The sequence below is a fragment of the Gopherus flavomarginatus genome, chromosome 16 (genome assembly GCF_025201925.1).
Source record: "Gopherus flavomarginatus isolate rGopFla2 chromosome 16, rGopFla2.mat.asm, whole genome shotgun sequence".
Classification (NCBI taxonomy): Eukaryota; Metazoa; Chordata; order Testudines; family Testudinidae; genus Gopherus; species Gopherus flavomarginatus.
In genome coordinates this window covers 8022232-8046269 of record NC_066632.1, presented here as the reverse complement: position 1 = coordinate 8046269, position 24038 = coordinate 8022232, and the positions used below count along the sequence as shown (strand labels likewise).

The 24038-nt window shown below is 51.5% G+C and overlaps 1 protein-coding gene across 10 annotated transcripts in view; it reads left to right on the top strand.

Annotated features, from left to right (window-relative positions):
• EVI5L (ecotropic viral integration site 5 like) overlaps positions 1-24038 on the top strand; it is a 99825-nt gene that overhangs the window by 56988 nt on the left and 18799 nt on the right. For 7 of the 10 annotated variants that reach the window (XM_050925824.1, XM_050925823.1, XM_050925816.1 and 4 more), the window contains 5 exons: positions 5461-5601; positions 15533-15691; positions 18488-18634; positions 19684-19779; positions 19954-20091. In XM_050925824.1, coding sequence (XP_050781781.1) covers positions 5461-5601; positions 15533-15691; positions 18488-18634; positions 19684-19779; positions 19954-20091 — 681 coding nt within the window. Of the gene's footprint in view, positions 1-5460; positions 5602-15532; positions 15692-18487; positions 18635-19683; positions 19780-19953; positions 20092-20496; positions 22841-24038 lie in introns of those variants that run through there. The other 3 variants (XM_050925819.1, XM_050925818.1, XM_050925825.1) reach the window with 2 other exon arrangements.

Sequence of the window (24038 nt, the reverse complement as noted above, 5' to 3'; positions counted from 1 at the left end):
AGCATAGTGCCATTGACTTCAGTGGAGATAAGCCAGTTGATGCCATTTGGGGATCTGGCCTGAGATACTCACTGGTGCTAACTGATCTGTTCCATGTGGATTTAGGCTGGTGAAGTGCATGCCTGATGTTTAATTGTACTTCATAATCCTAAGCAAAGGAAGTCCTGAGCTAGACTCAGCCTTCCTTTTGGTGGGGCCTGAATCAAACTGACAGCAGCTGCTGTGTGTATCATAGTGATTAAAGTGTCGGGGGGGCTTCAAGCACTTGCATGGGGAGTTGAAGATGAGCTGTGTTCCTGGAGTGCAGGGGTTCTAACGCTTCCTTGCACCGCAACCCCCTTCTGACAACAAAAATTACTACACGACCATCAGAGGGGGGACCAAAGTCTGAGCCCAGGCAAGCCCCACCACCCCAGGGGTGAAGCCAAAGGGCTTCAACTCCAGGCAGGGGGGCTGTAACCTGAGCCTCGCCGCCCAAGGCTGAAGCAATGCTAATGCCAGCCCTGGTGACCCCATGAAAATGGGGTTGCGACCCACTTTGGATTCCTGACCCACAGTTTGAGAATTGCTGCCTGAGTGCCCTTCAGCCTGAAGGATCCCACAGCACTTAGCTTTATGTGCAGAGATCACACCTACCCCACTGAAATGCAGTCACCTTTTGAGGGTGGAGCATTTGTTCAATGGCACAAAGCAACACTAAGGGAGAATTTAGGACAGGAACTGAAGAATAATGCCAATCATGACCTGTGCAGCCTCTGGCCCAATGGGGCTCTGATCTCACCTGGGCTTCTGAAAGGCACTGCTTCCAGTGGTACAGCGCCCCCAGGTGTTCCTTGGTGGTTTCCCATCCAAGTGCAAAGTTGGGCTGATGCTGCCTGACTTGATCACAGCACAAGGCTGCTTCTGCCTGCTTTTTGTGACTCTTACTTTATTTGCCTCACTCAGGCTGCAGTATCTCTAGTACATCTTCCGTTGAATCCATGTCACTAGCAGAAAGAGGCAGTGTGGGCCATGCATAGGAGGAGTCAGGAGACCTTTGAGCGTTTTCTCAGCTCTGCCACTGACTTGCTGTCTGGCCTTGGGCAAGTCATTTCCCCTCTCTGTTTCCGTGGGATCCTTGAACTCAATCAAGGCTTCTGGATGCTGCTATAAATTAGTAACTGGTGGCTGTTTTTGCTCAGCCTGAATCCTCTGCTGAGAACAGGGTTGTATCACACACACACCCTCCTCGACTGTTTGGGGGTCATATTAAGAAGGCTCTCTACACTACACAGCATCCATCTGGATCCATTCACTGTCCCCATGGACACTGAACCCAGACAGGGGTCTCATGCAGACAAGATTTTCTGCCCACGTTTCTTTTTCCTTGGCCATCCTGCAATAAGTGATTGTACATTTGATTTATTTTTTCCTTTGCGGTCGCAACTGGGATTAGATTTGAAAACCTCTGAAGATGGTTATCAGAGCGTGATTAAAAATAAAAGCAGCTAGATAAACCCTCCCCTTCCAGAAAAGGCCTTGCCTTGTAACCATTTCCTTCCTGCATGGTTGTAAGTTGCACGTCAGCGCACTTTTGTGCTTCGCAAAACCAGACCAGTTCTGTCTGCAAAACCTGGCAATGGGAAGGTTATGCATTTACTGCCGGGTCAGTTTCAGGTTTGGCCAGCAATCCTATGGGAGCAAGAGAGGGGCAGCTCAGAGGGTGAACATGGTTCTAGTGGAACTCTCACATAGCAGACCTGACCCAAAGCCAGCAGACTTAAGTACTGAGTGAGAGATTGGTGCAAATCCAGTTTATATCACAAAACCCACCTATGGGCACTAATCTGCTCCCTCTCAAAGCGCCTTGGAAGAAAGGCCAAGAGCTAAGTGGCCAGGGGGACAGAGCTCCCCTTGCATCGGGGTCACCGGTTATACCATGGTCTGCTCACTGTGTTGGGGCCAAGCCCGGCCTGGTTGCAGATCTGGTTAACGTGGCAGAATACATGCTCCCCAGCAGTTTGCTGGTGCCGTTCTGATCCTGCTGAGAGCAAGGGTGGTAGGAGGGAAGGAGTTAACTATCCAAGGCTTCTTGTCCCAGGCTGGGGTTGTCTCCTCCAATGGGCTCACTGAGGGGGAGAGGAGCTGGCTGTATTGGAGCTGGCATGGTCAGACTAGAGTATACGATAATGCTCCGCCAGCTGTACTGTCCAAATTCAAGTCCCAGCCTCTCCAGTCCAGTGGGGTTTGTAATGTTCCCGAATGCACTCAAGCCTCCTTTCAGGGGAGAGTAGGGGCTGGGTTCAGGATATGGAGCCTTCAACGTTAGTGGGAAGGGAAAAGGCAAGGAGTGGCCTCCGCAGCGCACACTTAGTAAAGCGAAGCAACCTCAGCTAAGTAGGTTCAGTCCAGTCCTGTACATGGGACTCCTCCATTGGATGCAGGTGAGGCTGAGAGCCACAGAGATTCACAAGAGGGTGCCACGGATCATAGCCCAAGAGCCAAAGATTCCCCGCCTCCTCCACACAGCACGACCCATCCATCAAGACACCTTCAGGGCCCCAATCTAAGCACCGCACAGTTACCTATTGAATTCATCCTCCCAGCACGGCAGGGAAGGATCATCATCCCGACTGGCCTGAGGTCACCCAGAGAAAGCTGGGAAATGGATTTTCTATTATTAGTATTATTATTCATTAGGTATAGTACAGTAGCACCTGTCATGGCCCAGGACCTGCTTGTGCCAGGTGCTGTACAAACACAGAACAGAGAGACAGTCCCTGCCCCAAAGTTTGAAATCTACTAAGTCTGAGTCTAGCGTCTTAATCGTAGGACCATCCTTCCTCTCTGCCTTGCAGCCTTGCTGTGATCTAGCCAGAGACTGGGCCCAAATAATTCCCCCCCTATTATAAGTCCTCCAGACATTGATGGTGCTTGAAGTCTGATGACAGACCTGGATCTAAATGCTGCAAAGAATCCCTGTCCTTATAGTAGGCTGACCTGAATGCCAGATCCCCAGCCCTCCACTTTTGGGGGTGGTCTGCCCAGATCTGAATTTCTGTACCTTAAATCTAACCTCTAGCTTCTCTAGTTCAGGCTTAGCTGATGCTGGAGAGCCTCATCTTAGCTAATCAGCGCTGTGAGAATCAAGTCCTCCCACCCTTTTAACACCCCGACAGGCCCTGAACCAGCCCTTCCTGCTGCAGCTTGAACTGCCGCGACCACACTGGAGCAGCATGTGAGAAAGCCCATGGGGGCTTGAGAGCTCAAAGAATGACTCAGGGCCTCACCCTCCACCCAACACATCAGTGTGAAAACCCCTGAGGCGTGGGGTGAGGAAAGAGCCGGACCACATGTAGCCCCGTGTGTTTGTGTGTGACACTACTGCTGGGTCCCCATTTGTCCTAGGAACAAGAAGCTCCCAGGGTTTATTTGACTAATGGATGTTGCAGTCTTACCAGACAGATGTGTGATTGCTCCATTTTAACTGAGGTCACCGCTTCCCCCCTCTCCCATTACACACACAGATCTGTTCTCTCTCCCGAAAGTCCCATGAAGCAGAGAGAGAAAGAGGAGCAGCTGCTTCTGCTCAGGACAGACCACTTTGCACACAGTTGGTGGCAGGGTGGTGTTTTCTCACTGTTGATTGATATTACAGTTTGACCTCCAGGCTGCAATTGGTGACCAGGGCCCACTGTGTTATGCGCTGTGCACACACAAGACTAAGATGTACAGCACCTAGCACAACGAGGTCCTGCTCCATGCCTGTAGCTCCTAGGTGCTACCTGATACACTAAATAAATAACACCACCTGTCCCTGCTCCTAGGAGTTTGCCGTCTAAGTATAAGATGAGGGATGGCAGGTAAATAGAGAGGGACAACGGGGCAACCTAGTGACACTTGAGGTGGTTATGATTAGTGGCATGAGAAGAGATCAGTATAAGCCATGGAGCTGCTAGGAGCGTTGAGCCCAGGCAGATGAAGGGGATGACTGTGATTGTCTTCTAATGTGATATGAACCCCAGGGTTCATGGTGGGTGCAGGGCCCCTGGCCCCCCAGCACCAGTTCAGAAGAGATGAACTCACAATCACCAAACTTTATCCGGGCTCCCCCCCCCCCCCACGCTTCCCCTGCAGCTGCCAGCATGTGATTTCTGCTCCAGCAGAGGTGAGATAACACCTCATCTGATTGCTTTCCTGCTGAGCGTGGGGGCAGTATCTGAAACCCACTGGAAGCCTTCCCCTGCCTGTGCTGTGTATGTGACTCACTCAGCAGTCACAGAGCTCCTTGTGTGGCTTTGTCTGCACTGGCAGCCAGAGCCTCCGCTGCTGTAAATAGGCGCAGCTCTATGGACTCCTATGGAGCAGCCCTGATTTATACCAGCCAGGGATCCGCTCCTGGGATTTCAGCCATGGGATCAAACCCAGCATAAAGATGGTTTCCACCAGCACAGCTCACCCTCGTGTAGAGCCTAGATGAGCTCCACCAAGTCTGCCCTTGTGATCCACACTGTTACAGCTTCTGCAGGCTGAAACCACAGTGTAGACAAGGCCTCAGCTCACTGCTCCCTAGTGTGTCATAGAAAAGCCAATTGGTTGGCCACTCTTTCCAACAGTACCCAAGGGTTGATGAGAGTTCAGAGGGACGCTGCTCAGGCTGTGCCTTTTTCCTTCTGTATCTGGGGGTTTGCAGAGCGCGCTCAGCCCTGCTGCAGTTGTTATAGTCAAGAAGTGGGTGTAAACATGAGCCCCTTCTTGCTACCCAGGCTGGCTTGTCCCTTTACAGCAGTGAGGCTATATGGACTCCAGTGGAATTCCACCATTGTGAGCAGAGAGCCAGACCCCAGGTCTCTGCCCCTGCTCTGATCTCCCCACTTTGTTCTGCTCCGGACAAATCCCAGGAGACAACATCTCCAGGAGAGCGAGCTAGAGCCTGTTCCGTCTCCTGAACCGTCAGCCAGCGATCTAGCTTCTCTAGAACAGCCACCGTGTTGGGGACTTCACTTCCAGCAGGGTCAGGTCCAAACTTGGCTCTCTCTAGATGGGACTGGGTTGTGTCCCCACCATGCCAGGGCTACAGCTGCCCATTAGTCCATACTGCTGTCCCTCGTGTCAGGAGATCCCACCAGTAGGAAGCTTGGAGCCACCTGGGGTATCCTTCTTTGTCCTCTACAGCCGGGGTGGGAGTGGGGCCTGCTGAACATCAGGGGGTGAGGGTGGCCTTGGGGTTTCAGGAAGCTGCTTCCAGGAGCTAGCTGGGGGTCACACAGAGTAGAATGCCACTCTGCACCCCTGCAGCACTTCCAGAGGCTCCAACCTTAGCCCCAGATTAGCTGAGTGTGGGGCTGTGGAGTTTGTTCCCTGCCCGTGCCCACAGAGCCTGGATATGGAAAGATGGGCAGCACAGTGCAGTGGTCAGAGCAGAGAAGCCTGTGCTGCTGAGGTCCCAAGCTGACTCCCTCTGCCCCCACCTCCCTGCAGAAGAACAGCTCGCTGCCCGATGAGAACAACGTGGCCCGTTTGCAGGAGGAGCTCAAGGCATTGAAGGTACGCGAGGTGGCGGCGCTGAGCTCACTCAAGGACCTACAGCTGCAGGTGAAGGATCTCAACGACAGCTGGCAGGTAAAGCCCCCTTTGTTGGCTCCACTCAACCCCAGGCCAGCTACACATCCCCAACCTCAGCACATGGGCAGAGACAAACCCCCACCAGAGATACATCTAATTAGCTAAAAGAACAGGAGTACTTGTGGCACCTTAGAGACTAACAAATTTATTTCAGCATGCGCTTTCGTGAGCTACAGCTCACGGTAGCTCACAAAAGCTCATGCTAAAATAAATTTGTTAGTCTCTAAGGTGCCACAAGTACTCCTGTTCTTTTTGCGGATACAGACTAACACGTCTGCTACTCTGAAACCTGTCTAATTAGCAATTATCTTTGAGAACTCATGGAGGACAGGGGAGGTCTCAGAGGACAGGAGAAGGGCTGACACAATATCTGTCTTTAAAAGGGGAACACAAAGGACCCAGGGAATGATAGAACACTCTAACTTTGATACCTGGAAAGATACTGGAACAAACTATTAATCAGTTTGTTAGAACCTAAAGGATAATAGGGTAATAAGTAATAACCAACAAACAGTGCCAAACCAACCTAATTTCCTTCTTTGACAAGGTTACTGCCTAGCAGATGCAGGAAAGCTGTAGACATGATATTGTGATGGGTTAGACCCCCCTTTGGGATGTCACCTGATGTACTGGGGTCTCACTGAGCCTCTCCTGCTCCACCAACCTGGATTTCCTCTCCCAGTTTTGCTGAATGAGGCTCTCCGGCCTCTTGCAGCACACACACACACACATAGATGGGTAGGGCCACCCCCAGCTGCAGACACCGACTGAAGTCAGCTCTGTGTGAGAAGATTCACCCACCACTCACGTGCACACCCCTTTTAGGGGAATAAACCCAAAACAATACGAAGATTGCCTACTATCTGGTGGGCATTCCCCCCAGTACACATGTAGTTGTAATTGTTACATAGTCAATATTCCTAACTTCAGGTACAGAAATGATACGTGCTTACAGATTGGATAATCACATTCAGTAGATCATAATCTTTCTAATGATACCTCACATGAGCCATCTTGCATAAAGTATATGTTAGTCATGCCATATTCGTATCATAATCACATTTCTCTGAAGAATATGGGGTGTAACGTCACAGATATGTCTTGATTTTAGTAAAGCTTTTAACAATCTCACAAGGCATTCTTATGAGCAAACTAAAGAAGTGTGGTCTAGATGAAATTGCTATAAGGTGGATGCACAAGTGGTTGAAAGACTGTAACTCAAAGAGTAGTTATCAAAAGTTCACTGTTAAACTGAGAGGACGTATCATGTGGGGCCCCACAGGGGTCAGTCTTGCGTCCAGGACTAGTCAATATTTTCATTATTGACTTGGATAATGGAGTGGGGAGCATGTTTATAAAACTTGCAGAAGTCGCCAAGCTGGGAAAGGTGACAAGCACTTTGGAGGACAGGTTTAGAATTGAAAATGACCTTGACAAATTTGTTGAAATCCAACAAAGACAAGTGCAAAGTAATGTACTTGGGAAGGAAAAATCAAATACATAAATACAAAATGGGGACTGATTGGCCAGATGGTGGTACTGCTGAAACGGTTCTGGGGGTTATGGTGGATCACAAATTGAATATGAGCCAACAATGACTTTGAGGATGTCAGTTACTTAGCCAGAGGTTATGGGTCTGTTCCAGGAGTGGATGGATGAGGTTCTGTGGCCTGCAATGTACAGGAAGTCATAGGTGCTGACTTGGTTTTGCCAGTGGGTGCCCCGTCTGGGCTCTGCCCTCTTCCCCAAGGCCCCACCCCCACTCCACCTCTTCCTGCCCCCGCTCTGCCCCATCCTCCTACACTACCCTGAACGCCTCCTGCCTGCCAACCCCCTCCCCTAAATGCCTCCCCCCTGCAGCTCACTCCTTTCTGCCCCCTCTTGCCTTAAGGGTGAGTTGAATGTGCTGGAGGGGGGCTCTGCCAGTTTTGAGGGGAGGCTATTTTCAGCATATTTATACACTTTCATTCTAGTTATTGAATATGTGTCTATCATTGGTATCTCCTGATGTTTCCCACTTCTTGCTCTCCCCGTGTCTCTTTTCCCAGCTCTCTCTCTGCTCCCCATCTCCTGGTGGCTCTGTTTAGTGCCAACTCCCACCCACGCTCTCAAAGCAGCTCCGTCTCCCCCTCCCAACCCCATCCTCTGTGGCCAGCCCAGAAACTGCCCCCCCTGAGACAGAGGCCTGGTCTACACTACGCGTTTAAACCGATTTTAGCAGCGTTAAACCCATTTAACGCTGCACCCATCCACACAACGAGGACCTTTATATCGATATAAAGGGCTCTTTAAACCTATTTCTGTACTCCTCCCCGACAAGAGGAGTAGCGCTGAAATCAGTATTACCATATCGGATTAGGGTTAGTGTGACCGCAAATCGACGGTATTGGCCTCCGGGCGGTATCCCACAGTGCACCGTTGTGACCGCTCTGGACAGCAATCTGAACTCGGATGCAGTGGCCAGGTACACAGGAAAAGCCCCACGAACTTTTGAATTTCATTTCCTATTTGCCCAGCGTGGAGCTCTGATCAGCACTGGTGGCAATGCAGTCCCAAATCCAAAAAGAGCTCCAGCATGGACTGTGCGGGAGATACTGGATCTGACCGCTGTATGGGGAGACAAATCTGTTCTATCAGAGCTCCGTTACAGAAGATGAAATGCCAAAGCATTTGAAAAAAATCTCCAGGCTATGATATAGAGTCCACAGCACAGTGCTGCGTGACAAGCATAACGGAAAGCCAAAGAATCAAATGGACGCTCATGGAGGGAGGGAGGGGGTACTGAGGACTCCAGCTATCCCACAGTCCCCAGCAGTCTCCGAAAAGTATTTGCATTCTTGGCTGAGCTCCCAATGCCTGTAGGGTCAAACACATTGTTCGGGGTGGTTCAGGGTATAGCTTGTTAATTTACCCCCCTCCCCCCGGTGAAAGAAAAGGGAAAAAAATCGTTTCTTGACTTTTTTCAATGTCACCCTATGTCTACTGCATGCTGCTGGTAGATGCGATGCTGTGGCAGTGAACAACAGTATCCTTTCCCCTCCCCTTCCCTCCCCTCCCCAGTGGCAGACGGTACAATATGACTGCTATCCGTCATCATCATCAGCCCATGAGTGCTCCTGGCTGGCCTCAGGTGAGATTGGCTGGGGGCACCTGGGGCCAGCCGATCTCACCTGACTGGTGAGATAGAAAAATAGAAATGATTCCCAGTCATTCCCAGTAGATGGTACAGAACGGCTGGTAACCGTCTTCATCATAACAACTGGGGGCTGAGCTCCATCAGCCCCCTCCCTTTCATGTGTAAAGAAAAGATTCTGTACTGCCTGGATTATCACAGCAGCGGGATGCTGGGCTCCTCTCCCCCGCACCGTTTAGTGTCCTGCCTGGACTGTCATAGCACCGGGAGGCTGCCTCCCCCTTATTTTATCTCACTAACAAGTCAGTGTTTCTTATTCCTGCATTCTTTATTACTTCATCACACAAATGGGGTGTCGGAGAAAAACTCAGTTCTCGCTTTTTTGTTTGGGTGCAGCAAAATCAAATACTTTATTATTTCTCCAACAATTGCAATAGAGGGAGGGAGTGCCCTAGGACACTGGGTCGCCCCAGTCCCGGACAGGTCTCTCAACACGTAAACAATTACAGCAAGCATTTATACCTTTGTTACAGACAATAACAAGCAATAATGTAGACAATAATGAGCAACAGGTGCATTTTGTTTATACATGGGCTATCCTGCTATCTTATTTTCCTCACTTCTGAGTGCCAGTCTACATATTTGATTATCAGTGCAAGGTCGTGATAGCTTCTCACACAGTTCTTTCCTACTCACCTCACACTATCCTCGTTTCTACAAATCTCACGTCATTAGGGTTACAGCTGGCCTAACTCTTGCTAACAGACTGACATGCATTAAGATCCCCTACAAATCGTTGTCAACTCTTTCCCTTTTTCCACAGGGGGGACACTGCCACGGTAGCCCAGGAGGGTTGGGGGAGCAGGGAAGCAACGGGTGGGGTTGTTGCAGGGGCACCCCCTAGAATGGCATGTAGCTCATCATTTCTGCGGGATCTGACATGGAGCGGCTGTGCTCTCTGGTTCTCTGGTACACTGGTTCTCTAGTACACTTGCCCCATATTCTAGGCAGGACTGACTCTATTTTTAGATACCATAAGGGAAGGATTGACTCGGGGAGTCATTCCTATTTTTGTCTTTGCACCCCCGGCCGACCTCAGCCAGGGGCACCCATGACAGCAGCAGACGGTACAGAACGACTGATAACCATCATCTCATCGCCAATTTACAATGGCATGGCAGACAGTACAGGACAACTGATAACTGTCTCTGCTATCTTGCAAAGGCAAATGAATGCTGCTGTGTAGCGCTGCAGTACCACATCTGTTAGCAACGTCCAGTAGACATATGGTGACAGTAAAAAAAAAGCTGAACAGGCTCCATGGTTGCCGTGCTATGGCGTCTGCCAGGGCAATCCAGGGGAAAAGGGTGCAAAATGATTGTCTGCTGTTGCTTTCACAGAGAAAGGAATGAGTGACGACATTTACCCAGAATCACCCTCGACACTGCATTGGGATCTCAACCCAGAATTCCAATGGGTGGGGGAGACTGCGGGAACTATGGGCTAGCTACGGGATAGCTACCCGCAGTGCAACGCTCCGGAAATCGATGCTAGCCTGTGGGGAGGATGCAGCTAGAAGTACTGGTGGTGTGTTGCTCCTCCTGTCCCTCCACACATGCAGAGCCCCAGGACCTGTGTCAGAACCGTAGGGGCTGGGAGCTCTCAGAGACCGTGGGGGAGGGTTCAGGGCACAGGCAGGGTCCGGGCTGAGGGAGGCTGTTCATGTGCACCTGGGGCTGCAGTGAAGAGCCCCTCTCATCTTTGGCCGATGCCGGGCGCACCCGACTGGTTGGATGGAGCACAGGGAGGGGGCAAGCTGCTGACCCCAGCCCAAATTCACTCATCAGACACAAGGGCAAACTTTTCTTAAAGGAGCCATGTCCTTTGGTTTGACCCCCTGCCCAGCACTAAGGGAGTCTGCAGCTGGTTTCTCCTGGCTGGAGTGGGGCACAGGTCCTGGAGGAGACACCAGGGTGGGCTGAGAATGGCTGGTTCAGTCCTCAAGAACCCCCCAATCTGTACTCCTCCCCCCAGCAACTCCCTGTGGCCAGCCGAAAAGCTGCCTGCCCGTCTTCCCCTAGCCCCCTGCCAAGAAACTGCCCACCCCTCTGCAGCTTGTCCCCCTAGCCCAGCTCCCTCTGTCCTGAAAATGAAAAGGACTCCCTCCTGCCTGCAGTGGGAGGTGGGAGCCCGCTGGGAGCTTTAACAGCGGCAGGGGAAACAGCTGATAGGATGGGACTTGGCGCCAAACAGCTGATTGGCTGCAGCCAGCCAAAGAGCTGATGGGGGCTGCTGCGCATGCTAAATAGCTGATTGGCAGTTGCCAACAGCTGATCTCCCTGCTAAGCACCCACTAATTTTTTTCCGTGGGTGCTCCAGCCTCGGAGCACCCACGAAGTCGGCGCCTATGCAGGCGGTCAGACTAGATTGGGAGATGTCCAAGTGATCTCCATGCCGGAATTTAACCTTGAGAGTGAAGAGAACAAAGTAAGAGGGGATACAGCCATGGACAGAAGAATTGACATAAGGAGGAAGAGTAGTGTAGATACCAGACTAACAGGTGATGCTGGTGGTAGAATGTCTGTGCCTAACAGGGTAAAGAATGTCAGTGAAGCCAAACGGCAAAAATTAAGATGTCTGTACACTAATGCGGGGAGCCTAGGTAACAAAATGGAGGAACTAGAGCTACTGGTGCAGGAAGTGAAACCGGATATTATAGGGATAACAGAAAAACATGGTGGAATAGTACTCATGACTGGAGTACAGGTATTGAAGGCTATGTGCTGTTTAGGAAAGACAAAAATAAAGGCAAAGGTGGTGGAGTAGCATTGTACATCAATGAGGAGGTTAACTGTAAAGAAATAAGAAGTGATGGAATGGACAAGACAGAGTCTGTCTGGGCAAAAATCACGCTGGGAAAGAAAGCTAGTAGAGCCTCCCCTGAGATAGTGCTTGGGGTGTGCTACAGACCACCAGGATCTGATCTGGATATGGATAGAGACCTCTTTAATGTTTTTAATGAAGTAAACACTAATGGGAATTGTGTGATCATGGGAGACTTTAACTTCCCAGATATAGACTGGAGGACAAGTGCTAGCAAGAATAATAGGGCTCAGATTTTTCTGGATGTGATAGCAGATGGATTTCTTCACCAAGTCATTGAAGAACCAACAAGAGGGGATGCCATTTTAGATTTGGTTTTGGTGAGTAGTGAGGACCTCATAGAAGAAATGGTTGTAGGGGACAACCTTGGTTCGAGTGATCATGAGCTAATTCAGTTCAAACTAGATGGAAGGATAATCAAAAATAGATCTGGGACTAGGGTTTTTGACTTCTCAAGGGCTAACTTTAAAGAATTAAGGAAATTAGTTAGGGAAGTGGATTGGACTGAAGAACTTGTGGATCTAAATGTGGAGGAGGCCTGGAATTACTTTAAGTCGTAGCTGCAGAAACTATTGGAAGCCTGCATCCCAAGAAAGCGGGAAAAAACCATAGGCAGGAGTTGTAGACCAAGCTGGATGAGCAAGCATCTCAGAGAGGTGATTAAGAAAAAGCAGAATGCCTACAAGGAGTGGAAGAAGGGTGGGATTAGCAAGGAAAGCTACCTTAGTGAGGTCAGAACATGTAGGGATAAAGTGAGAAAGGCTAAAAGCCATGTAGAATTGGACCTTGCAAAGGGAATTAAAACCAATAGTAAAAGGTTCTATAGCCAGATAAATAAGAAGAAAACAAAGAAAGAAGAAGTGGGACCGCTAAACACTGAGGATGGAATGGAGGTTAAGGATAACCTAGGCATGGCCCAATATCTAAATAAGTACTTTGCCTCAGTCTTTAATAAGACTAATGAGGAGCTTAGGGATAATGGAAGGATGACAAACGAGAATGAGGATATGGAGGTGGATATTACCACATCTGAGGTAGAAGCCAAACTTGAACAGCTTAATGGGACAAAGTCGGAGGGCCCAGATAATCTTCATCCAAGAATATTAAAGGAACTGGCGCATGAAATTGCAAGCCCATTAGCAAGAATTTTTAATGAATCGGTAAACTCAGGGGTTGTACCGTACGACTGGAGAATTGCTAACATAGTTCCTATCTTTAAGAAAGGGAAAAAAAGTGATCCGAGTAACTATAGGCCTGTTAGTTTGACATCTGTAGTATGTAAGGTCTTGGAAAAAATTTTGAAGGAGAAAGTAGTTAAGGACTTTGAGGTCAATGGTAATTGGGACAAATTACAACATGGTTTTACTAAAGGTAGATCATGCCAAACCAACCTGATCTCCTTCTTTGAGAAGGTGACAGATTATTTAGACAAAGGAAATGCAGTAGATCTAATTTACCTCGATTTCAGTAAGGCATTTGACACGGTTCCACATGGGGAATTATTAGTTAAATTGGAAGAGATGGGGATGAATATGAAAATTGAAAGGTGGATAAGGAACTGGTTAAAGGGCAGACTCCAACGGGTCGTACTGAAGGGTGAACTGTCAGGCTGGAAGGAGGTTACTAGTGGAGTTCCTCAAGGATCGGTTTTGGGACCAATTTTATTTAACCTTTTTATTACTGACCTTGGCACAAAAAGCAGGAATGTGCTAATAAAGTTTGCAGATGACACAAAGCTGGGAGGTATTGCTAACACAGAGAAGGACCGGGATATCATACAGGAAGATCTGGATGACCTTGTAAACTGGAGTAATAGTAATAGGATGAAATTTAATAGTGAAAAGTGCAAGGTCATGCATTTAGGGATTAATAATAAGAATTTTAGATATAAATTGGGGACACATCAGTTGGAAGCAACAGAGGAGGAGAAGGACCTTGGAGTATTGGTTGATCACAGGATGACTATGAGCCACCAATGTGATATGGCCGTTAAAAAAGCTAATGCAGTTTTAGGATGCATCAGGCGAGGTATTTCCAGCAAAGATAAGGAGGTGTTAGTACTGTTATGTAATGCACTGGTGAGACCTCATCTGGAATACTGTGTGCAGTTCTGGTCTCCCATGTTTAAGAAGGATGAATTCAAACTGGAACAGGTTCAGAGACGGGCTACTAGGATGATCCGAGGAATGGAAAACCTGTCTTATGAAAGGAGACTCAAAGAGCTTGGCTTGTTTAGCCTAGCCAAAAGAAGGCTGAGAGGGGATATGCTTGCTCTTTATAAATATATCAGAGGGATTAATATTAGGGAGGGAGAGGAATTATTTAAGCTTAGTACCAATATAGACACAAGAACAAATGGGTATAAACTGGACACTAGGATGTTTAGACTTGAAATTAGATGAAGGTTTCTAACCATTAGAGGAGTGAAGTTCTGGAAAAGCCTTCCAAGGGGAGTAGTGGGGGCAAAAGACATATCTGGCTTTAAGACTAAGCTTGATAAGTTTATGGAAGGGATGGTATGATGGGATAGCTTAATTTTGGCAATTGATCTTTGATTATCAGCAGGTAAGTATGCCCAGTGGTCTGTGATGGGATGTTGGATGGGATGGAATCTGAGTTACTGCGGAGAATTCTTTCCTGAGTGCTGGCTGGTGAGTCTTGCCCACATGCTCAGGGTTTAGCTGATCGCCATATTTGGAGTCGGGAAGGAATTTTCCTCCGGTGCAGATTGGCAGAAGCCCTGGAGGTTTTTCACCTTCCTCTGCAGCGTGAGGCATGGGTCACTTGCTGGTGGATTCTCTGCAGCTTGAGGTCTTCAAACCACAATTTGAAGACTTCAATAACTCAGACATAGGTTAGAGGTTTGTTATAGAAGTGGATGGGTAGGGTTCTGTGGCCTGCTTTGTGCAGGAGGTCAGACTAGATGATCATATTGGTCCCTTCTGACCCTAAAGTCTGTGAGTCTATGAGTCTAGATGATCATGATGGTCCCTTCTGGCCTTAAAGTCTATGCGTCTACTCTGAGTGTAATGTGATGCAGTTATGAAAACAGCTCTCATCATTCTGGAGTATACTACCAGCAGAGTTGTATGTAAGACTTTGGAGGTAATTAGCCCCTTCTGCTCAGCACCTGTGAGGCCTTAGCTGGAGTCCTGTGTCCCAGTTTGGGGCATCATATTTCGAGAAAGATGTGTACAAATTGGAGAGATCTCAGGGAGACCAACAAATAATCAAAAGTTTAGAAAACCTCACCTGTGAGGAAAGGTTGAAGAACTGGGCATGTTTAATCTTGAGAAAAGAAGGCTGGGATGGGGGATGTGATAACAGTTTCCTTTCCCGGGACCTATGCTTAGGCCAGTCCCTTTTGGGTCTCTTCATACCCAGCCCTGCTGCCCACAAACTCATCTGCCAGCCAGCCTGCACACCACAGATCTTTAGGCTTTCTGTCCACTGACCACAACTGAAGATCCTAGGGACAGATCTCATAAAGTTTTTCCAACCCAACCAGCATAGTGAGCCCTGCACCCTTACCCCATTTGTGAAGATATTCTCCCATCAGGATGCTCGCTTTCATTTAGGTCACACCCTCGGTCTTTTGCACACCCCAAAACCTTTTCCTATCAGCCTCAGGTCAATTCACACTTAAGCAGCAAAGCCACATTGATTAGTTCCTAGTCCCCAGTGTCAAACCCGTCCATCTGGCTGCGTGCCTCTATGGCTTTGGGACTGTCAGTGCAGGGATCATGACCGGACCTCACAGGAGTGCAGTGGGGCTGAACAAGGCTTGAGAAGTACTGTGGGACCCTGGTTGGAGAGGCCCATGCAGGTGAGGAGCAGGGAGCTCCTCAGGTTGGTGTGTGAATCATGACATGGGGGAGCACATTCACCCTGTTCACCCCTCCACTCCCCTAGGCTCATCTGTCACGGACAGGCGGGCGCTGGAAGGAGTCCCCCCGCAAGAACACCATGAACGACCTCCAGGACGAGCTGATGACCATTCGCCTGCGGGAGGCCCAGGCCCAGGCCGACCTCCGTGAGCTGCGGCAGAGGCTGGTGGAGCTTGAAACCCAGGTGAGGCAGTTGGCAGGGCAACGAGCCAGCTGGGTCTGGAGCGCTCCCATGGGAAATGGGCACACAATCCTGACATACCCCCGGGCAAGGTCCCCTGACAGCAGGGAACAGTGGGGAGAGGGGTGGGGTTGGAGTGTAGTTGTGTGGGTAATGGGTGTGGGGGGAAGTATGCAAGTAAGGAGGCGGGGGTGTTGTGGATGAATAAGGGGGGCTGCAGTTGAGGGTGGGATGTGTGGGGCGTGTGCTATGTATAGAGAGGGGAATGTGGGAAGGGTGTGTAGGGAGGGGGATGTGGGTGGGGCATGGGCGGAGTGAAGGGAGGGAGATGTGAGAGGGACATAAGGAGGTGATGTGGGTGGGGTGTAGGGAGGGGAGGTGGGTGGAGCATAGGGGGATGTGGGTGGGGTATGGGCAGGGCTTAGGGCGGGGGTATGGGTGGTGCATAGGGTGACGTGTGGGCGGTGTCTAGGGACAGGGATGTGGGCAGTGCACAGAGAAGGGGGATGTGGGTGAGGCGTAGGGAGTGGGAAGTGGGCGGGGTGTAGGGAGGAGATGTGAGTGAGGTGTGGGTGAGGCATAGGGAGGGGGATGTGGATGGGGTGTGGGCGAGGCATAGGGAGGGGGATGTGGGTGGGGCGTAGGCAGGGCGTAGGGAGGGGGAAGTGGGTGGGTTGTAGGGAGAGGGTGTGGGCGAGGCATAGGGAGGGGGATGTGGGTGGGGCGTAGGCAGGGCGTAGGGAGGGGGAAGTGGGTGGGTTGTAGGGAGAGGGTGTGGGCGAGGCATAGGGAGGGGGATGTGGGTGGGGCGTAGGCAGGGCGTAGGGAGGGGGAAGTGGGTGGGTTGTAGGGAGGGGGATGTGGGTGGGGCGTAGGCAGGGCGTAGGGAGGGGGAAGTGGGTGGGTTGTAGGGAGAGGGTGCGGGTGAGGCATAGGGAGGGGGATGTGAATGGGGCATGGGTAGGGCGTAGAGAGGGGGATGTGGATGGGACGTGGGTGGGGCATAGGGAGGGGGATGTGGGTGAGACATAGGGAGGGGGATGTGAATGGGGCATGGGTAGGGCGTAGGGAGGGGGATGTGGATGGGACGTGGGTGGGGCATAGGGAGGGGGATGTGGGTGAGACATAGGGAGGGGGATGTGAATGGGGCATGGGTAGGGCGTAGGGAGGGGGATGTGGATGGGACGTGGGTGGGGCATAGGGAGGGGGATGTGGGTGAGACATAGGGAGGGGGATGTGAATGGGGCATGGGTAGGGCGTAGGGAGGGGGATGTGGATGGGACGTGGGCGGGGCGTAGGGACGGGGATGTGAGCGTTACATACAGAAGGGGAATGTGAGCAGTGTGTAGGCAGGGGGATTTGGGCAGGGCATGGGTGGGGCATAGGGACGGGGACGTGGGCAGTGCATAGGGAGGGAGATGTGTCGGGCATGAGCGGGGCATAGGGAGGGGATGTGGATGAGGCGTAGGGAGGGGATGTGAGCAGTGCATAGGGAGGGGAAAGTGGGCAGGGCATAGAGAGGGGGATGTGGGCAGGGCATAGGGAGGGGGATTTAGGCGGGGCATGGGTGGTGCATAGGGAGGGGGGATGTGGCCAGTGCATAGGGAGGGGGATGTCGACGGGGCATACGGAGGGGGAATGTGAGCACTGCGTAGGCAGGGGGATGTGAGGGGGCATGAGTGGTGTTTATGGAGATGGTGTGTGGGTGGTGCATGGGGGGGGCATGTACTGTGTATTGGAGGGGAATGTGTATCTTGTGTTGGGGGAGTGCGGGGCATGTACAGTATATTGGGGTGGGGGCATGTACAGTGTGGCTGTGTGCAGAGTGTGGGGAAGTGGGTGAGTATGTGGGCATGTACAGTGTGTTTGGATTGGGAGGTGTGTACAGTATGTTGGGAGTGTGGATGTGGGTACAGTGTGTTGAGGGTGGTGAATTTTGCAGGGCATGAGCAGCGTGTTGGAGTATATGGGCATGTGTAGTGTGTTCGCAAGTGGGTGGGTGTGTGAGTGTGTGGTATGTATTGAGGGGTGTTGTGTGCACATGGAGTGCAATCCTGGAGTGTGGCGGTACTGGAGGGTGCACTAGGGAGTGGCTGTTTGGAGCGGGTGCACTGAGTGACTGTCAGAAGCTGGGGCTGGACAATGATGGATCACTTGCTAATTGCCCTGTTCTATTCTTCTGGTGAAGCATCTGGCACTAATCACTTGTTGGCAGACAGGCCACTGGGCTAGATGGACCATTGGGCTGACTCACTATGGCCGTACTTATAGGGATGGGAGTGCAGTTGGTGTTGGAGGTGTCTGCAGGGGATGTGGGGATGTATTGTGTGTGCATGGAGCGTGGGTGTGCATTGTGTAGGGGTGCAGTTGGGATGGATGTTCGCAGGCTGGGAGTGTGGGTGTGGTGGGTATTTGGGGGGCTAGGGGAGTGGGTGTGGGAATGAGGATACAGTAGAGGTGCAGTTGTGGGGCGTATTGAGTGGCGGGTGCTGCTATACAGTGGGGGGACGCAGATGTGAGGAGTGAGTGTGTATTGCATGTGCATGGAGATCAGTTATGGAGCATGGATGTGTATTCTGTGGGGGATGTGGGTGTTTGCAGGGTGGGAATGGGGGTGCAGTTGGGGATGAGGGGTGTATTGGGCGTTTACACACACACACACACACACACACATTAGGGGTGCACACACCTAGCCATAGGAGCCATAGGGCTGGAACCCCATGTGTGCTGCGAGCAGCCATGGTGGAATGGCCTGTCCCCTGAGCTCTGTTCCCTGTCTGTCTCCCCGTGGCACCCCAGGATCAGATTCACAGTAATCTGCTGAACCGGACGGAGCAGGAGTGCCTAGGGCTGCAGGAGAAGCTGCAATACCTCACTGCCCAGAACAAAGGGCTGCAGACGCAGCTGAGCGAGACCAAGCGCAAGCATGCGGAGTCCGAGTGCAAGGTGAGCGCCAGGCGGGGGGCACAGGGCCGACCTTACCCATACGCAAAGTACACAGCTGCGTGGGGCACCAGGAAACATGGGGCACCAAATTTCTAGGTGTCCTGCACAGCTGCATGCTGCTCCAGCCCCTGCTCCGGGTCTTCCCCAGGCCCCCCGCCTCTGCCCCGCCTCTTCCCACCCCACTCCACCCCTGAGGACTGCAGCAGGGCCAGGCCTGAACTCACCGGCGGCGGGAAGTACAGGGACCTGGCCCCAGCCATGCCGCCGGTGAATGCTGGGGGGTGGTTCCCCCCTGCTCCCCTCAAGCCAGCCCACCCCCACAGAGGCCTGGGGCCAACCCGCCCACCCCCGCGGAGGCCTGTCTCCCCCCGCGAGGGGGGCGGAGAAGGCTGCATATTGCTCCAGAATAGCTAGGGACAGCCCTGGAGGGGCGGCCACAGCAATGCAGTGGGGATGGCCTGCTCCAGCCCAGGAAACTGTCCCCTGTGGTGCCCTGTCCCAGCCAACTCTGCTCTGCTTGCACTGGGTGAAATTCACCTGGCTGCTTTTCAGGGCTAGGTGGCAAAAAGCCAGCACTGTCAGCCCCCAGGTGTGGCCTCCAGACAGTGACTCTAACAGCAGCTGGTGCAGAAATCCTCTCCCCAGACCTGGGATTCACAGCCCCCGATGTGCTGACTCAGGAACCCCTCCTGCTCTGGGGATAAGCTCTGGGGGACAGAGATCAGGTGGCCCACATCTGAGCTTCCCTACCTGTTTTGAACACAACCCCACCTATGTAGACCTGGACCCAGCAGGGCAGACATGGTTATAGTGCAGCCCGTATGCAGGTGGAGGGGGCTGTACCCCAAGCTAACGTAGATGAATTTCTGGGCAGCAGAATCTGGGTGGTTTTTGCAGCTCTGACACACATTGGGGGTTTGTGGTGTCTTCAGCAGGGGCATAGCATATCCTCGAGCTGGGTCTTGGCAGATTTGAACCTTCCCCTTGCTGAGTCCTGTTGTTCCCCCTGCTGTTGCGCTGGCACTAACACTATGTGTTTGACACCACAGAGCAAAGAGGAGGTGATGGCCGTGCGGCTGCGGGAGGCCGACAGCATGGCAGCTGTGGCAGAGATGCGGCAGCGGATCGCTGAGCTAGAGATCCAGGTGAGGGAAAATAACCAGCTCACCCAGGCATGTGTATCTGTGTGAGCACAAAAACCACACTCCTGCTCCAGGGCCTCTCCTGATCCCAGCTGGGGGTCAGGAAGGGATCTCTCAGTGAGATGGGAAAGGGAAACAGCTGTCACCTTGGCATCCCTGTCCCATCTCTGTTCCCAGTCTCCTTTGGACCAAGCTTGGTTCTCTCCCCACTTCCCACAGAGGGAAGAAGGGATGATCCAGGGCCAGCTGAACAACTCTGACTCCTCCCAGTACATCCGGGAGCTCAAGGACCAGATTGATGAGCTCAAGGCTGAGGTGAGTGCAGTCCCCACCCTGAGTGCTGTGTGCATTATGGGGGCAGGGAGTGACTTATCAGGCTCCCCCTTGTCCAGGGTCCCGCCAGAGCATCTTGGTCCCCTGTGCCCGAGTTTAGACCCTGGGATGAATATCAGTGTCCTTGCAGAATCCCTGAAACCACTTTCCGAACGGGGTATGCCAGACCCAGCTTCCTTCTAGTTGATCCCCTCTCAACACGGAGGGTAAATCCAGATCCAGGCTTTTGGGCTGGCCCACAGGAAGTTGGGGCTGTTGGCAATGTTTTTAACTGGATCGAGCTCTGGATTTGGGGCCGTTGAGACCTGGGCTCTTTTCTGCAGCCCATCTCTAGTTGCAACTCATATTATCACGACTCTGTCTCTGCCTCATTGTGTGACTACTCAGCACAGAGCTTTGGAAGGACCAGGGAAATGCAGTGCCCCCAGCTGAGACCTGTCCTTGCAAGCGCCCTCTCTGCTGGTGACTTCTGGCTGCTGATCCCTATCTGTAAGACATGGGCATAGTTTGGGAAGGGCATGGGGGGCGTGGCCCCCCCAAACTGCAAGCCTCTGGCAGGGGCAGAATTTGGCCCCCACGTGCAGTCCCGTTGGCCTGGCTGGAACTGCCCTCCCAAATATAGAAGTCAAGCTATGCCTATGTTGTAAAAGCTAGGACGGCACAGTGGTTAGGAACTAGGGGGACCTGTGTTCAATTTCCTGCTCTGCCACAGACTCTCTGGATGACTTTGGGTAAGTTGCTTAGTCACTCTGTGCCTCAGTTTCCTTGTCTGTACAGTGGGGATGATAACCCTGCCCCGCCTCACAGTGGTGGTGTTAGGATAAGTGCATTAAAGTGCATGAGGTGCTCAGATACTACAGTGCTGGGGCCATAGAATAAGCAATATACCCATCCCACGTCCCCAATTCTGTGTAGCAGAGCTAGTAGCTGGCAGCTGTTTGTTCACCTCGGCAGCCTCTACAGGTGGCTGGACACATCTCCTTCCCCATGAAGAGCCTTTGGCTTCGTGAGAAAGGGAGGTGGGGGGCCACAGTGAGGCTGTCGCTGCTGCAGTGGATGGGGCAGAGCATTCACTGGATTGCCCTGATAGAGGGCGAGGTGGACATGTCATCGCGCAGATGGTGGGGTTTGAAGGTCCTTGGCTCTGGGCTGTGGAGAGCGATCAGAATCCAGAGGGGCAGGGAGAAGAATCATAGAATTGTAGAATATTAGGATTGAAAGAGACCTCAGGAAGTCATCTAGTCCAACCCCCTGCTCAAAGCCAGACCAACCCCAACTAAATCATCCCAGACGAGGCTTTATCAAGCCAGGCCTTAAAAACTTCTAAGGATGCAAATTCCACCACCTCTCTAGGGAACCCATTCCAATGCTTCACCACCCACCTACTGAAATAGTGTTTCCTAATATCCAACCTAGACCTCCCCCACTGCATTTTGAGACCATTGCTCCTTGTTCTGTCATCTGCCACCACTGAGAACAGCCGAGTTCCATCCTCCTTGGAACCCCGCTTCAGGTAGCTGAAGGCTGCTATCAAATCCCCCTTCACTCTTCTCTTCTGCAGACTAAATAACCCCAGTTCCTTCAGCCTAAGTCATGTGCCCCAGCCCCCTAATCATTTTCATTGCCCTCCGCTGAACTCTCTCCAATTTGTCCACATCCCTTCTGTAGTGGGGGACCAAAACTGGACACAGTACTCCAGGTGTGGCCTCACCGGTGCTGAATAGAGGGGAATAATCCCTTCCCTCAGTCTGCTGGCAATGCCCCTACTTATACAGCCCAATATGCCATTGGCCTTCTTGGCAGCAAGGGCACATTTCTGACTCATATCCACTTCTCATCCACTGTAACCCCCAAGTCCTTTTCTGCAGAGCTGCTTCTTAGTCAGTCGTTCCCCAGCCTGTAGCAGTGCATGGGATTCTTCCTTCCTAAGTGCAGGACTCTGCACTTGTCCTTGTTGAACCTCGTCAGATTTCTTTTGGCCCAATCCTCCAATTTCTCTAGGTCACTCTGTATCCTATCCCTACCCTCCAGCGTATCTACCTCTCCCCCCAGCTTAGTGTCATCTGCGAACTTGCTGAGGGTGCAATCCATCCCATCATCCAGATCATTAATAAAGATGTTGAACAAAACCGGCCCCAGGACCGACCCCTGGAGCACTCTGCTTGATACCGGCTGCCAACTAGACATTGAGCCATTGATCACTACCCATTGAGTCCAACAATCAAGCCAGTTTTCTGTCCACTTTATAGTCCATTCATCCAATCCGTACTTCTTTAACTTGCTGGCAAGAATACTGTGGGAGACCGTATCAAAAGCTTTGCTAAAGTCAAGATATATCACATCCACCACTTTCCCCATATCCACAGAGCCAGTTATCTCATCATAGAAGGTAAGGAGGTTGATCAGGCATGATCAACCCTTGGTGAATCCATGTTGACTGTTCCTGATCACCTTCCTCTCCTCCATGTGCTTCAAAATGGATTCCTTGAGGACTTGCTCCATGATTTTGCCAGGGATTGAAGTGAAGCTGTAGTTCCCCTTTCTTCCCTTTGTTAAATATGGGCACTATATTTGCCTTTTTCCAATCATCCGGGACCTCCCCCGATCGCCACGAATATTCAGAGATAATGGCCAATGGCTCTGCAATCACATCAGCCAGCTCCCTCAGCACCCCTGGATGCATTAGATCTGGACCCAGGGACTTGTGCATGTCCAGCTTTTCTAAATACAGCTCTACCTCGATATAACTCTGTCCTTGGGAGCCAAAAAATCTTACCACGTTATAGGTGAAACCGCATTATATCGAACTTGCTTTGATCCGCCAGAGCACACAGCCCCTCCCCGCCCCCCCCACCACCACCCTCGGAGCACTGCTTTACAGCATTATATCTGAATTGGTGTTATATCGGGTTGCATTATATTGGGGTAGAGGTGTAGTCCTTAACCTGTTTTTTCACCACTGAGGGCTGCTCACCTCCTTCCCATACCGTATTGCCCAGTGCAGCAGTCTGGGGACTCATCTCGTCTGTGAAAACCGAGGCAAAAAAAAGCATTGAGTACTTCAGCTTTCTCCACATCATCTGTCACTAGGTTGCCTCCCCTATTCATTAAGGGTCCCACGCTTTCCCTGACCACCTTCTTCTTGCTAACACCCCTGTAGAAATCCTTCTTGTTACCCTTCACATCCCTTGCTCACTGCAACTCCAGTTGTGCCTTGGCCTTCCTGATTACACCCCTGCATGCTCGAGCAATATTTTTATATTTCTCTCTAGTCATCTGTCCAAATTTCCACTTCTTGAAAGCTTCCTGTTTGAGTTTAAGCTCACCAACGATTTCACTGTTAAGCCAAGCTGGTTGAACACAGTGTATATTAGCTCCCGGGACTCTCGTACTAGTGTCTTTGTGGCAGACCACAGCCCCCTACGCATGGTAACGTGGAGTTGAGGAACAGCCTATGACTAAGCCTTCCAAGTCACTGATTTCCAGGGGAGCTGATAGAGATCAGACGTTTGCTTCTGAGTCAGCCAGCCAGCACCTTCAACAATACCCAGAACAAGCCCAGATGGGGAGCTGGGCTCAGCAGAGACTCTAGCAGCTGCTCTGTCACGCACAGATCTTGGTAGGCTGGAGTCTGACAGTGCCCAGTATGATGGGTCCCCAATCTCAGGCAGGGTTTGGCAGCGCCCAACATGACCAGGCCCCAGTCTCAGGCAGGGACCCCAGTCTTGCTTGGGGTCCATGCAGTGCCCAGCACAGTGGGACCCTGGTGCTGGTTGAGACCTCTAGATGCTACCATAATTCAAACAACTCTGATGTCTCCTGTCCCCTAGTCTGATGCCTCACCTGCTGGGCCATGCTCGCTGTGTGTCTGGGTTCTCTGATTCTCTGTTAACCTGTGCTGGACTGCTCTGCTGCCATGAGGCTAAAGG